General features: G+C 31.2%; 3 protein-coding genes and 1 long non-coding RNA gene across 10 annotated transcripts in view; 2 read left to right on the top strand and 2 right to left on the bottom strand.

Moving 5' to 3' along the window:
- Window positions 1–852: 852 nt before the first annotated feature.
- On the bottom strand, window positions 853–3376 carry Uba2 (Ubiquitin-like activating enzyme 2). Its single transcript, XM_070650213.1, has 3 exons — window positions 3078–3376; window positions 1856–3005; window positions 853–1731 (listed from the first exon to the last, which is right to left on the bottom strand). Exons 1-3 carry the CDS (start codon window positions 3219–3221, stop codon window positions 1064–1066), a joined length of 1962 nt encoding a protein of 653 aa, XP_070506314.1. The 5' UTR covers window positions 3222–3376; the 3' UTR covers window positions 853–1063.
- A 50-nt stretch (window positions 3377–3426) lies between these two features.
- Window positions 3427–5634, top strand: Ddx56 (putative ATP-dependent RNA helicase DDX56). Its single transcript, XM_070650118.1, has 4 exons — window positions 3427–3547; window positions 3639–3729; window positions 3793–4453; window positions 4666–5634. The coding sequence occupies exons 1-4, from the start codon at window positions 3485–3487 to the stop codon at window positions 5480–5482; spliced, it is 1632 nt and encodes a 543-aa protein (XP_070506219.1). The 5' UTR covers window positions 3427–3484; the 3' UTR covers window positions 5483–5634.
- A 559-nt stretch (window positions 5635–6193) lies between these two features.
- The window catches only part of LOC139098538 (putative uncharacterized protein DDB_G0285119), a 47210-nt gene continuing 38456 nt past the window's right edge, over window positions 6194–14947 (top strand). For 5 of the 7 annotated variants that reach the window (XM_070650770.1, XM_070650774.1, XM_070650775.1 and 2 more), the window contains exon 1: window positions 6194–6266. The gene's annotated coding sequence lies outside the window, so the exon portion shown is untranslated. Of the gene's footprint in view, window positions 6267–6301; window positions 6403–13869; window positions 13993–14947 lie in introns of those variants that run through there. The other 2 variants (XM_070650773.1, XM_070650772.1) reach the window with 2 other exon arrangements.
- LOC139098541 (uncharacterized) lies at window positions 8480–12686 on the bottom strand. Its single transcript, XR_011545207.1, has 4 exons — window positions 12071–12686; window positions 11868–11950; window positions 9003–11079; window positions 8480–8578 (listed from the first exon to the last, which is right to left on the bottom strand). It is a non-coding gene; the product is annotated as an uncharacterized lncRNA (long non-coding RNA).

The following is a 14947-nucleotide window of genomic DNA, read 5'->3' on the forward strand; positions in this document are numbered from 1 at the left end:
GACATATTTTTTGAAGAAAAATTGTATAAAACTCATCTATAAAAAAAATATTAAAAAAGCCAGAAATATAAAAAAAAAATTAATAATTTGTTCTTGCGAGTATTAAGAATTCGATAATGCAAACAAATCTTTTGAAAATATGAAAGATGAAAATTTGTATAAAAAAAAATCATTAAAAAAATTTTTAGATAAAAGAAAAAAAAATTTAAATGAGCGATGATGAAATATTTAAGAAATATATAAACTTGATGATGAAAAAAAAAAACAATTTAATGATTAAATGTTGTTGATTATTACATAAAAAAAAGATGAATACAGATTGAGAAAAAGTAATTAAATAAAAATCGATTTGAAAAATAATAAAATTTTGGGAATTTTAAATTCAAATTGTACTTTTCAGCTTCCTAATCAAATGATTTTTATATATTCTTTAACTTTTCAGAATTAATAATGAGAAAAAATTGATTGAAAATTAACGGATTTTGAAATTTCAAATATTAACGACATTCAAAAATTCAAATTTAAACTGTATTCTTAAGTTCAAAATGTTAACGGTTTTCAAAAATTCAAATATTTTCCCTCAATTCAAATTTTTTGAAAGTCGTTAAAATTTGAATTTTTGAATGTCGTTAAAATTTGAAATTTCGAAATGCTTTAAAATTTGAATTTTTGAATGTCGTTAAAATTTGAAACTTCGAAATGCGTTAAAATTTGAATTTTTGATAACCGTTAAAATTGAGTCATTTTCATCTTTTCTTTCATTAAAATTGAGTCATTCAATTAGTCACCAGCAACGACTATTAATATTTACCCACATACTGAGAAATGAAAAATCATCAAAAACACACAAAATTTTCTTATAAACCAGCTTCATGGACTCATTTCCATCAACTTTATTGACATCTAACGTTTGATCTCACATCATATAAGAAAATTAAATTAACTTAAATGTAATTAATTAATTAATGATTCTTGAAATATTTTTCTTCTCTTTCTTATCGAAGTTTAAGGAATTTTTACTGTTTTTTCGTGATTTTTCTTCTTAATTTATTTTTAACTTGATTTAATCATCGTCGATGCAAATTAAATCCTCGTCATCGTCGATATCGCCTTCTACAGTTGAGGCTTGTGATGATGATGCTGCTGGTTCCTCAACACGAACTCTTTTGGAAGTGGGTGATTCATCTTCACCTTCTTCTGCATGTTTTCGTTTTTCAGCATGTGGTTCAACAACAATTAAGTCATCCTCATCACTTTCATATGCTTTAGCGCCATTTGAGGATGATGCGCCATTTGAAGGTCCTGGTTGTGGTTGAGATAATGATTCTTCTTCCTTTTGTTTCTTTACTTCCTCAACACTCTCAGCTGTCTTTAAGACATCTTTATCAGCTACAATCTCAAATTTAGGGTCATCACGTTCTGCAGTCTTATGAATAATTGTTATCGTTAGTTCGTAGTTTTGGAAGAAATCATCAACTTTAAGAATACATCCATCAACAATGTGCATTTCTTTAAGTAATTTAGCTTCGTTGCATTCTGTCTCATCGTCGTCTGATGATATGACTATGATACCTTTACCATCTAACATCACATCAGGATTAACCATGTGCATCTCTTTAATCAAAATATCATCACGCAATTCCTTCACTGTTACTTTTTCAGTATCAATTTTCAGGACTAATTCAGGTTTAGCAGCACATACGTAGCAATTTGGATTTGGTGGTGTGATTACTGAAATAGAAAATAACGGAAAAATTAAATTTGAAATTTAATGGATTTCTAGAATTTGAATATTAAGGGGTGTAAAACTGAGTTTTAGAAAATTCAAAAATTTAACGGATTTTTGGCAACTTACATTTTTCCGGTACGAAAATCTGGTTACGAGCATTAGGTTGTGCACGAACATAAACGCTTTGACATTGATCGAACTTCTTTTCCAATACTTTGAAAGCATGAAGAACAACGAATCCAGCAGTTATAGCATTTGTGGACGCAATTGCCGGTATAATGTTTCCAGCCATAGATTTAATGTCAAAACGTGATTTACGTGGAATTGTGAATATTGTTGAACGAATATTAGCACAAGCTGTTACAAAATCCATTGCGTCTTTATCATCCTTATCCCATACTAAATTATCGTCTTCTTTAAGCTTTAATACCTGTTCCTTGAGATTATTAACACTTTCAGCAAAGACTTGTTGACATTCGGAAACAGTCCATACTTTTTGATCACGCACAACACCTGCTGACGGAGCGACATCACCCATTTCAGTGATAACATCATCATGTTCACCGAATTTCATTGGTTTTGGTGGTGTACGGTTCTTCCATAAATTAGACATGCTCAACAAATAATTTATGTCGTCATTAAAGAACTTGTTGAATAGCTTTTCAGGCAAAAAGTCACAATTCTTTGCCCATTGTTTTGTGCTTGTACGTTCAACATTTCCTTTTTCATTCGATTCACTGTCTAAAGCTCCCTTTCCAGCTTCACCAGATGCTTCTGGATCTGCCGTGTCTGGTGAGACATCTTCATCAGCATTGTCCTCACCAAATAGTTGATTAAAGAGATGTTTTGCCCAAACTATACAATGAATCGGTTCCGATGGTGTATTACGAATTGTACAGCCTGGGAAAGTCTTTTGAGCTGCTTTTGGCGTACATTCGTAACATTGTGAAACTCCTCGTTCAATTAATTCAACTTGTCCATTATATCCAGCTGTTCCACTTTCTATTAAAGGGATCTTAGCATTTAAACACATACGATTCACATGATTACGTGCTGCACGATTGTCAAGAGCATTAAGGACCATTGTGAAGCGTTGAAAGAAGCTCACTCCATAGTCAGTACTGAAGATACTGTCATGATATGCCTTAATTTCCACATTCGGATTGAATTTTAATGCCGTTTCACGAGCAACTACAGCTTTAGCTTTTCCAACATGTTCTTTATGGAACAGGAACTGTCTGTTTAAGTTAGAAACATCAATTGTATCCAAATCAATCTGAAGGAATCAGGAATAAGAAGAAAAAGGTTAAAAACTTGAAAACTTAACAAATATATATTAATAACTTACAATTTCGATGTCTTTGAAGCCGGACATGACGAGATTCTTTAGGATTTCACAACCAATTCCGCCGGCACCAACAACAAGCAGTTTTGAGGCCGTAATTTTATCTCGCAAATCATTTTTGAAGAAACCTTCAATTTCTGCAGCCATTTTATGTGTTTTCTATCTGATTTCTAGTTAATAACGTACAAAATACACTACTAATGTCTTTACACTAACTTTTGCTATCCTTATTATTGTATTTACTTGTTAAATTTTAATTAAATATTTTTGCATAAATTGCAATCTTTTGAGTCGGTTTTGACGTGAACACTTTACGTACGTATTTTCTCGCAACGTAATTTTACGTATACGTAGCCCTTGCAGCAATTTACGTAGACCGTTTTTTTTCGTAAACAAAAAACAACGTGAACATGGAGAAAAAGGATAATTCATTAAATTTCCATCAAATGGAGCTTGATGACCGGATATTAAAGGTGAGTTTTACTTAACTAATGGCTATTGACCAGTGGAAAATGGAATATGGTGAAGATATCACAGAATAATACAAATAAAACATAATTACAGGCAATAGCAAAATTAGGATGGATTTCACCAACGTTAATTCAAGAAAAAGCTATTCCACTCATACTTGACAAGAAAGATGTCTTAATTCAAGGTAAATAATGTCAATCCTACATAAAACACTTTTTATTTTCATAAAATAATGAAATATTTTCAGCACGAACTGGATCTGGAAAAACAGCGGCTGTGTTAATCCCCATCATCCAGAAGATCCTCAATTCAAAAAGTTCATTAGCTGAACAAAGAACCAGTGCGATAGTTCTATCACCTAGTAAACTTCTTTGTCATCAAACAACAAAAGTTTTGACAGATTTGACGATAAAATGCAGTAAAATCATAAAGTTTGTGAATCTTACAGCAAAAACACAAACAACTGCTCAGAAACACACTTTATCTCAAAATCCAGACATTATTATAGCAACACCAGCTAGAATGTTAAGTCACATGAAACAGAAGAATATCAATGTGAAGGAATCACTTGAAATGTTTGTGCTTGACGAAGCTGACTTGCTGTTCTCACTTGGATTTAAGGACGAATTGAAGGAAATTTTAGAGAATTATCTTCCAAACACTTATCAATCAGCTCTTGTATCAGCTACACTCAGTGACGAAGTTATGGATCTAAAGAAAATTGTTCTTCACAATGCAGTCACATTGAAATTAGAGGAACCAGAACTTCCACCAATAACACAATTGACACATTATCACATTTTAGCAGAAGAGCAAGAAAAAGCAGCCATCCTGTTCACAATGTTCAAGCTGTTTTTAGTTAAAGGAAAATGTATAATTTTCGTCAATAAGGTCGATAAGTGCTACAAGTAAGTTCCTTTGCATTACTTTATGCTTTATAATTATTTCCTATGATGACAAACTAAATTACTAATGAGACGATGTCGAGGATGTTGAAAAATGTCCATGACAAGATTGTCGGATGACTAAACTCTAATCTTCTCTCTGATTCTACTTCCACTATCTATCCTCTTTAATATCCATTAAACAGCATGACTAATAACATTTAAATTTCTTTCAGGCTTAAACTCTTCCTGGATCAATTCAAAATCCGATCACTTGTTCTTAATTCAGAACTTCCAGCGAATGCAAGATGTCATGCAGTAAATGAGTACAATAGAGGAGCATATGATATAATTATAGCATCGGATGAGAAGACTTTAGTGAAACCAGGAGAATCGGCAAAATCAAAAGTTAAGGATGATGCTGATTATGGAGTTTCTAGAGGAATTGATTTCCGTTGTGTCTCAAATGTCATCAATTTTGACTTTCCATTGGATGTGAATTCATATATCCACAGAGCAGGTAGAACAGCAAGAGGAAATAATGAAGGAAATGTCCTTTCATTTGTATCGACTAAGGAACAAGATATAATGGAAGCTGTAGAAGAGCATTTAGCAGCAAGTTATACAAATGGAAATACACAAATTATTAAAAGACATGAATTCAAATTAGAGGATGTGGAACCATTCAAATATCGAGCAAATGATGCATGGTTTGCTGTCACTAAGAATGCTATAAAGGAAGCAAGATTGAAGGAAATCAAAAAAGAAATTTGTAATTCAGAAAAACTCAAGACATTCTTCGAGAACAGCCCAAGAGAAATGCAAGTTATCAGACATGACGCACCTTTAAGTATCATCAGATCCCAAGAGCATTTATCAGAAGTTCCAGACTATATTGTGCCGAAACCGCTTAAAAATATTGTAGGCATTGTGACTAAAAAGAGGAAGCATTATACACCGAAGACAAAACCAAATCCGAAGACGAAGAGCCAAACAAACAATGCCTTATCATTTGAGAAAATCGATTACGGAAAGAAACGCAGGAAAATCTAAAGGAAGAAAATTTTTATTATGTCAAATTTGAATTTTATTGTATTGTTTACAAATAAACAACTCGTCTATAAAGGAAAGTGAACGTAACAGCTGCTTTTGATAGGCATTTATTGTGCATTTTGCTTTATAGACTGAGACAATTTGAAATTTTATGTTTAACGTATTTTTGAAATTTGAATATTTAACGAATTTTTAGAATTTAAATTTTCAACATATTGTTAGAATTTGAAATCGTAGTACTAGATTTATAACGGTCTTTTCAAATTGATGTAGATTTTTTCAAAGGGAAATCAACTAAGCGTGATGAAATAATTTCAAATTTTTCTTGTAACGTTCAAAAATTCCAATATTTTTATGACCGGCAATTTAACGACTTTTTCATCATAAAGCATGCATGATTGTATGAAAATTAAAATAAATATAGATCAAAGTAATGAAATCTGATTCAGTCATAAAATGACACTCTCAAATAATGAGTAAAAAAGTATCAACAAAAAATCTCAGAATTGACAAAAAAAAAGACAAAGTGAGTAAAAATGTCCGAGAATTAAACTCACGTAGAGGAAACAAGCCAATGAAAAAGTAACATTCATAAACTTTGGAAAGGGCGTTGTCAAACTATTGCATCTGTAGAGAAATTAAATGTCTACAAATTTTGCATTATGAAAAGTCAGACTCTACAAAATAAAAAAAAAAATCGCAATGATGCGAGAGTGAGAGAATATCGTCAGATGTATTGTGTATATGACTCTTGTCAGTCAGTGTGTTTAAGTGTTCTACTCATGTAAGTTCCAAGACGGTTTTCTTCTCCTATTCCGCATGTTATTTGATCTAATTTTAATATAAAAAAAATTTTTTGACGGCATACGGGAGTGAAAAATAATTTTTTTAATAAACTTAAATCAGCTATCAATTTTTGTGTAATAATAAGAAAATTGCGTGATGTGATATCCAAGAATGGATAAAAAAAAAAATAGTCATAAAGAAGGAGAAAAAGAGAGAAAAAAAAGAATATATTGTAATATATGCAGAAAAAATATGCGGATCGATAAAATTTATTTATTCTACCAAAATACAAAAAAAAAGAAGTGAAGGAGAGAAATAATAAAAAAAAATTCACGATACGTGTCTCTTGTTGTATAAACACATTTAAGATATTAAGAAGAAGAGTTTAGACTTGAACATGCTGAAAGTTAATTACTTCCATTTCTGACGGTATTAAAGGATTTTTGCTTTTTTTTGGATGTGATATCGAAATATCATATAGGAATAAAAAATGAAAAGAAACGCAGCGAGTGATATCGCATAACAAAAATACATTTTTTTTTGATTTATCATTTTTTTTCTCCACTGATAACAGAACGTAGAAAAAAAAAATTGAAATTGTGCCTCCCTAATTCGTACCCTCACAATTTATTCATTTTTGTTCGCGCTAATATAAAATGACTTTTGAAGAAATCGATAAAAGGAACCTATCATACGGAAAAAAATATCATCAACAAAATAAGAAATCAGGGATTGAATATTGATATGAGAATTTGTAATAATTGTGATAAAAAAGTTTTGTGTGACGAAAATTGAGTCATTTTGTTGTGTACAAATTAATATTATTTATGTACGCAGTTGTATGTGATGATTAATGGATTTTTATTCGTTTCTGTGAGAATTATGACTTTAAAATTGAAATTGGATGGATTTGTGCAACTTCTTTAGAATGATTTGTATGGGGTCTAATGAAAAATATTAAAATTTTTGTGAATAATTCCAATTAAGTTTTGAAATTTGTGAAAAACTAATAAAAAAATGTTCAAAATAACGAATTTTTCAAAAAATGTTCCAAAAATCTACAAGTTATTCTCAAAAACCATACAAATGTTTTGATTTTTAACGGATATTTTCAATAGTGATTAAAATTTTGACAATTGTTAAATCAAAAAACTTTACAAATGTTTTAAAAAACTTTACAAATGTTTCAAAAATCAGAAAAACTGTTTCAAAATCTTACAAATTATTATTCAAAACCAAATAAATGTTTCAAAGTTAATGGAATTTTTAAATAATTTACAAAAAAACCATGCAAAAGTTTCTAAATTTTACAAAATTTTCTAAAACGTTCAAAATCTTCATAAACGTTTTAAAACCCTACAAATGCAAACATTGAAAACCATTCAAATGTTTTAAATTCAAATTATTCTTAACCGTTACCAAATTAATTCATACAAAACATGATTTAGTGGCAATAACTTCTTCAAAAGTACATTAAAATTTAGTAATAAAAAATAATATGAAGCCATATGAGCTCCGAAATCCCCAAAAAGTGCTCAATTTTCGTCAACAAATTAAATCCTCAAAAGAATTTTATGCACAGCAATAAAAAAAAAGAAAAAAGCAAAAGGAAAATTCTCGCAAAAAAATAATATCTCAATTAATCATTCTAAATCCCTGGAAAAGAAACTTAAAAAACATTATGAAAAAAAAAAGTATCGTGAAAAACATGACTTTTTTTTCTTTCTTTTTCTGGTGGAGAATGACACGAACGGAACGAGTCAAGACTCTTTTATTTTTCTTCATTTGTAATCTTTATTTTTTTTTGTATATTGCCTTCTTTTGCTTATAAAAACCGCATTTTTATAAGTAAGAAAAAAAAGAGCAGTCTCTATCTACCTACATTAAATATAAGTTTCTTTTAACTGAAAAAGAAGAAAAAAAAAAAAAAATTACGAAATGTTGTCGAAAAAAAAAAAAAAAAACTAAACTCATACACTCATTCATCGCGCTTTAATAAAAATATACACAATTTTGTGTTACATATTCAGACAGAAGAAAAAAAAAACTTATAAATATCTTCAATGTGAGACGATATTGTGTATACAATATACAATTTTTTTTTGGATATAATGACTTTTGTGGAGATTATATTAGACACATATTGGACGACGTCAAGACTCTATCCTCATTCTGTTAGAATTTTCTTTGTTATCACACATTCACGGAAAGGATTTTTCGTTGTCGTTTGTGCACATGCTTTTGTGATATATTAAATGGTGTTTTTCTTCGTGCCATATGGTAGCGCGCAATTGCGCTTCATCATAATTGCTACAATTTATAAATTTATGACTCATCATTATTGACGATATACACTTAAATTATTTGTATTATGCTGTTCTTGTTCCGTGGGGGCTGTTCGTTAATTACGTTATGGAGTTGTGGGCAATCTTCTATTTTTTCGAGGGGCACCTTGCCCTAACAGGCAAAGAGTATGTTGTCATGATACAGTAAGGTCACTATGGTACCTAAAAGCGGTCACTTTGCCTGTTAGGGTTGATGGCTAGCCTCGACTGAAACTGCACAGGGACAAATGGTTCATGACATTTCCAAAAATTATTGGCGCCATATAGGTTGCCCACCACTGACATAATCTGAAAATATTTTTGGACTGACACCCCCGGGGCGGATTGGGGGTGTGCTTTTCGTTAGAAAATATTGAAGCCTCCCACCAACCCTCCCCTAACTTACTTACTTATTGTAATGATGCTCCTATGTGGTTTACAATGTGGTTTATGGTGTGTAGCCTATGTGGCTTAGATTACAACAAAATGTTTTCCATCTGACTCTGTTGCTGGCTCTGGTCCATCTAGTTTGTGCAAAATCTCCGCTCGCACGTTGAGCTGATATTCCTTCATCACTGTTCTACATCAAGTAGTTTTTGGAGCTCCTGGTCGTCGTTTCTCTTGTGGATTCCATCTAAGGACGGTGTAGCAAACTTGTGTCTCTTTCGCAGCATTGACATTCTCTCTGACATTCTTCTAACCCACCTAAAACTGATACGTAACCAGAGTTGCAAAACAGGCAACTCTGACAGACAAGAACCGTACAAATTTGATTGATTGATTGATAATTATATTTATTAAGGTCTATCAGCTTATAGCTATTAAATGACCGTTATCAATTCCGATTTGTTTACATATTAATGAGAGATATACAATGTCCTTTGTAAAAATATTTAAGAAGAAAATTTTCAAGTTTGACACAATATTCAGTTAATTACATAAATTGGTACGTAAGTCTATTTCCATAAGGAAGCCAATTAAAAGTCAAAACACCATCAACTATCAGTCGAACTCCGTTCGCGATATTTGGCCACACACAAAAACCATCGCTGAACGGAAATTACTGCTAACAATCGACAATATTCAAGACTCGTCAATGGCTCCAATTCAATTTACTGTTTGATATGTTCCTTTTTGTCTCAATTCCATGTTGTCGATGCTAATATGAAGAAATCTGGTCAGTTGTAATTGATTAGTTGAAGCTTACTGGTGATATATGGCCAAAACACTAAAAAAACCATCACCAAGTAAAAATTCTACGTCACATTAACTGATGATCCAGGCAATTCCATGTTGTCGATGATAATATGTTGAAAGTCTGGTCATTTGCAATTGATTAGTTGAAGCCTACTGGTGATATATGGCCCAGACACAAAAAACCATCACCAAGCAGGAAATCTACGTCACAATCACTTTTGATCCAGATATGTCGATGATCCAGATTTGAATTGATGGTATTCCCGTAAATATAGGTTATGTTTTAGGAAAGAATTGTTTTTTGATGGAAAAACACTAAAAACCCATCGTGATACAATTAATATCCTTACAAAATCCTATTTGTTACTGTCAAATTCCGATTAATCAATTTCCGGCCTATATCAAGGTTAATTTGAAAACCTCATTTTTGTCAAGTCCAGTATTTCCTCAATTTCTCATTAAATCGCGACTTTGTTGAGTTCTCTCCTATGTCTCGTTGTTCCTTGGTCTTAATTGTGTACTTTCATCCGGTTTGTCACTTATTCCTACACGTATTTAATTTAAAATTGAGGATTTGAAAATTCCACAACCTCCTTGTTTGGAGGTTGGGAGAGAACTCCCCGTACAAATTTTTGATATTTTGTATGGATTTGTAAGAAAAACAATATAAATTATCGAGAATTTGTACGGTTTTTGCCTGTCACAGGTGTCTGTATTGCAACTCTGTACGTAACTAATGAACAAACCCCATCACTCAATCGACGACTTTTATTTTAATTTTTTTATGAGATAATACGACAAATTTTCTGGCTGGAAATAAAATCTCTTCTTATTTTCACATCATCATGCTGCTGTCGATTTCCTCATTTCTGCATTTTCATGATGAATTAAAATTTGTTTTTCACAAAAAAAAATCAATTTACTCTCTCTTTTCAACATTTATTTCGTCTATTTCAAATCAATTATTTATTTTGATTCGTGTTCTAATCAATGAATGAATACAAAGTTTGTATTTTTGTATTTCCCTCACAGCAAACTTTGTTGAAAGAATCTTAGTCATCATCTCCTCTCTCATTTCACATTTTCTCGTTCACTTTTCAGTTTAGTTTTGTCGTTGCTTATTGCCATTTTCAAAATTCATTAACAGCAAAAAGCGCAAGTGTGATTCTACGGATGGATTTTTGATGACATTTTAAGACTTTAATTTAATGTGCTGTGACACAGCGGATTTTCCATTCAGGCACAGTTTTAATTTGATGTTCACGTGACTTGTAACTGTCATATTGTCAACTAAGAATGAATGAATGAAATGTGTTGCGTAATATAAAACCTTACAAATGTTTTATTTGACGGAAATAAATTTGTAAGGTTTTAAAAAATATAAACAATCAAAGTGAGCAAATAATTGACAAAGATTTTAATTTAGACAAGATTCTCGCGAATTCAACAGTAAGGAAGTGAATATTAATTAAGTTTTGGGAGTTTTAAAGCATTTGGATGTCAAGAAATTAGATACAGATCGTAATTTAAAGTCAAAATAAGAAAAATGAGGTAAAAAATATTGCATCAAATCTTCACGTAAGTTTTTTTTGGACATTTCTACCCAATTCTTTATAACTTGTTACCAAATCAGATACGACTCGACATATAAGGTCAATAGCTTAGTCACAACAAAACCAGTTTTCATCAAAAGAACATAAAATTTTCGTTTTCGTTTTTGCACATCCAACTAAACATTCAATTTTCAATGTCCATATTCCTTGCAATATTGCCCCAAAGGAAAGAGATTGAAAGAAACTTTATAATACATAAAAAAGCATAAAAAAACCGTCGAGAACAGAGCAAAGAGAAGAAGGAACAAAATTTAATGAAAAATCGCATATCGACGATGGTCTTTTTTTCTCAAAACTGAATTCTCAAGGTTCAGTGGTTATAAGAATTTAGCAAACAGAGCGTAGACATTTATGTATTTTTATATTCTTACATTCTACACAAGAAAAAAGTATGAAATCTGCTCTAGTTAGAGAATAAATATATTTTTGATTATATTCTTTCACAAAAACGTGCTCGATTCTTACTTTTTTTTTTCATTTTTTGGGATCTCTTACTGATTCTTTGTGTACATTTTATATTTTGGGAATGAATAGAAGCTTCTTTTTTGCTGTCCACATTGTTCATCGATGATGACAGAGATGATGTTGACGACAAGTTTGGTATGGAATGAAAAGGAAGAATACTTCATAAAGACCGCACTCCTACATACTCTTAGACAGTCTCTTACCATCTATCCCCTCATTTGAAATTGGAAGTGGCCGGAAGTGGTCTTCTACGTCTCTTATTGTACTTTTTTTTATTCATTTCATCAATAACCCCAGCTGAATTGTGCAAATTATTTTCGAGTTTTCGGGTAAAAAAGGTTAAAAGAGGCGCATTAAGGGTTCTGACACTGGGTTGTTCTCAAGATGCTCGGATATATTTAAACGATCAGCACGTTTATATAGTTCTTAAAAAGCGGCTGATTTTCCAGTAATAAAATGGTGCGATACAATGTTGTGTGGCTATACCGTAAGGCGGTGATGATAATGTGTAGTATAACTTGGTATGGTATGGTCAGTATATGCTTACCGTACCATATTAGTACCGGAGAAATTGATCACCATGATAGGATAAACGCTGATTAAAATGTATTGCATAACTGACTGGAACTGGTTTCTTAAGCTAACTTTTCAGACAACAAATCAAAAATTTATTAAAATTTCGCAATGACGTTGGTACAAATCTCAAAAAGATGAGACAATCGAGAATATCTACTCAATGTCTATGCAAAATTGTAACAAATTTTCTGGTCTGTTGCCAGATTGCATATAGTAATGTCAATATAACCAAGGATTTCTGTGATTCACATGATGATTGTGTATTTAAATCCCGAACTACATGACATACTTGTTAAGAGATTGCAAGGCTGTCGTGTCATCCACAAAACATCAAAGAGACTTCAGTTTTTCGTGACCAGGGATTTATATTCTTAAAGTAGCATCTTAAAGTAGTTATAAACCTAATATTTGATGTTAAGTTTGACAAATGTCGAGTTGTTGACTCAGGTGTTGATTAATCACAACCTGTTCCTTTCGGGATGCTCTAGTATTGAGTAATTCTTTTCCAAGAACTATTGTGTAACTGAATCATTGTGTATTGTGGAAACTATCAATCCCTGACTATAAAAATAGTTTTCAAGCTGTTTAACAGCAAAAAAATGAAACTTGCCGCTCGGTTCAAAAACTATCAAGGCATTGACAATGATATCAAGTCATGTATACCAAAGTGAATGCAATTCAGCACTCGATTGCTAAATGTATGCAAACATTATGGACAGGAATGAAAGAAAAGTTCCTTTTATATTTCAATTTCAATAATACCGCAGTTTCTACTCTTGGGCACCATATAAAAGATGAATAAGAATACTTAATGCGTCCATATATATATAAACTCACGAAAAATATTGTCGAATTGAGGATTATATAAAGAGTCACTGGATCTCCTTCACATATGACCAAATATAGAAGTTTTCTGGCTTCTAAAACCCATCTCACCGTATCACAACAAAAGAGTAATCGACACAATACAGGCACACGTTAATAATTTTTATATTTATTGAAATTAAAGCCAAAAGGCCACGAAGACTAAATTTCATAACTATATGTGCAAAAAAAAAGAAATGGAAACATAAAAAGAGTATTTCTTTTCAATAAATGTTGCTGCTGCTCAATAAAAAAGACATGAAATTAAATCAGTCAGATAAAAAAATGAAGAAGAAGAAGAAGTAAATATTAAAATAAAAAAGAGCGAGATAGAGGCACGCTCATGACATCACGAAAGTTTTTTAGTTCTCTTCTGTTTGTGCGATTAATAACTTTTGCAAAAAAATAAAGCGAACTACAGCGTGTGGGCATCACACATAGTTCTTCTTCTTTACAATACTCTTTTTGTCTTAATATTTATTTAGAAAAAAAAGAGATATAGATTTTTTATTTAGTTTTACTCAAGACGTGAGCGATGTATTAGAGCACACGAAGCGCTTTCTTATAATCTGATGCTCTGTAAATGTTATTAAAACAAGTAAATGAACCATAGTAGGCGGATGACTAAAGTGCATCGTTATACTCAAGTGTAATAAACTGATTTTAAGGTTTTGCAAGAGTCAATGTGAGTCAAAAGAGTTGTAGATTGGAAGGTTAATTATATTATTTGGGTGGTATGCAATTTGTAGGCTTGATTTATATCAGCTTGGTCTACGCATTGTCAATTTTGAAATGTTGATGTTATTCTCGCACATTTTATCATTTCTGGATCTCTAAATTACTGAATATTGAATAATTCAGCTTATACCGTTTATTTGAGATTTGAATAATATTTAAAATTCATAGTTGCAACCCCCTTTTCTAATAAAATGTCAGTCTGTTTTTGAATTTCGAAGAATAAACATCATTGTGAATAAATTAAATCCGTAAGGAAGTCGTTTAATTAAACTATAAATACCGCAATTACAAAATATCAATACTAAGATTAACATGGATTAACATGAAGCTAAATTACGATAAATATGGAAATTCCAAAATTCGTAAACAATGAATTTGCCAATATTTCGTAATTTGGAGTTTGGATCATTGAATTTATGAGCATTAGGGATTATTGGAGTAGAAAGGTCAATAAAATAACTAAGATTAAGCCAATAGATTAAAAATCAATATTCAATAAACAAAGACTTTACAATCTTAAGTAAAATTCAATGTATAACATTAAAAAGCAGATTTACATCCATTAAACAAAAGAATAAAAGTGTCAATCTTCAAGAGAATCACCCAATCATCTAAATTTATATTCCCCATCTGCCCATAAAACTTCAATTTAAGCTACACCAACGAAATTTATTACTACAAGACACAATAATTTAAATGAAGGATTTCACAAAAAACTTTTATTAAGCTAGTAAATGAAATTAATTGTTCGATGACACAACTCTCTGGCAATAAGAAGTAATGATCATTATTTGCATGAAACTTAATATCGTCATCTCCGCATTGTTTTCGAAGAAATTAAAAATCATAAAAACAGTCAAAATGTGCTCAACAAAAGTTCGCATATTTAAATTTAATCAGCG

The sequence above is a fragment of the Chironomus tepperi genome, unplaced genomic scaffold (genome assembly GCF_022539635.2).
Source record: "Chironomus tepperi strain 1889 unplaced genomic scaffold, CSIRO-AGI_Ctep_v1 contig_445, whole genome shotgun sequence".
NCBI lineage: Eukaryota > Metazoa > Arthropoda > Insecta > Diptera > Chironomidae > Chironomus > Chironomus tepperi.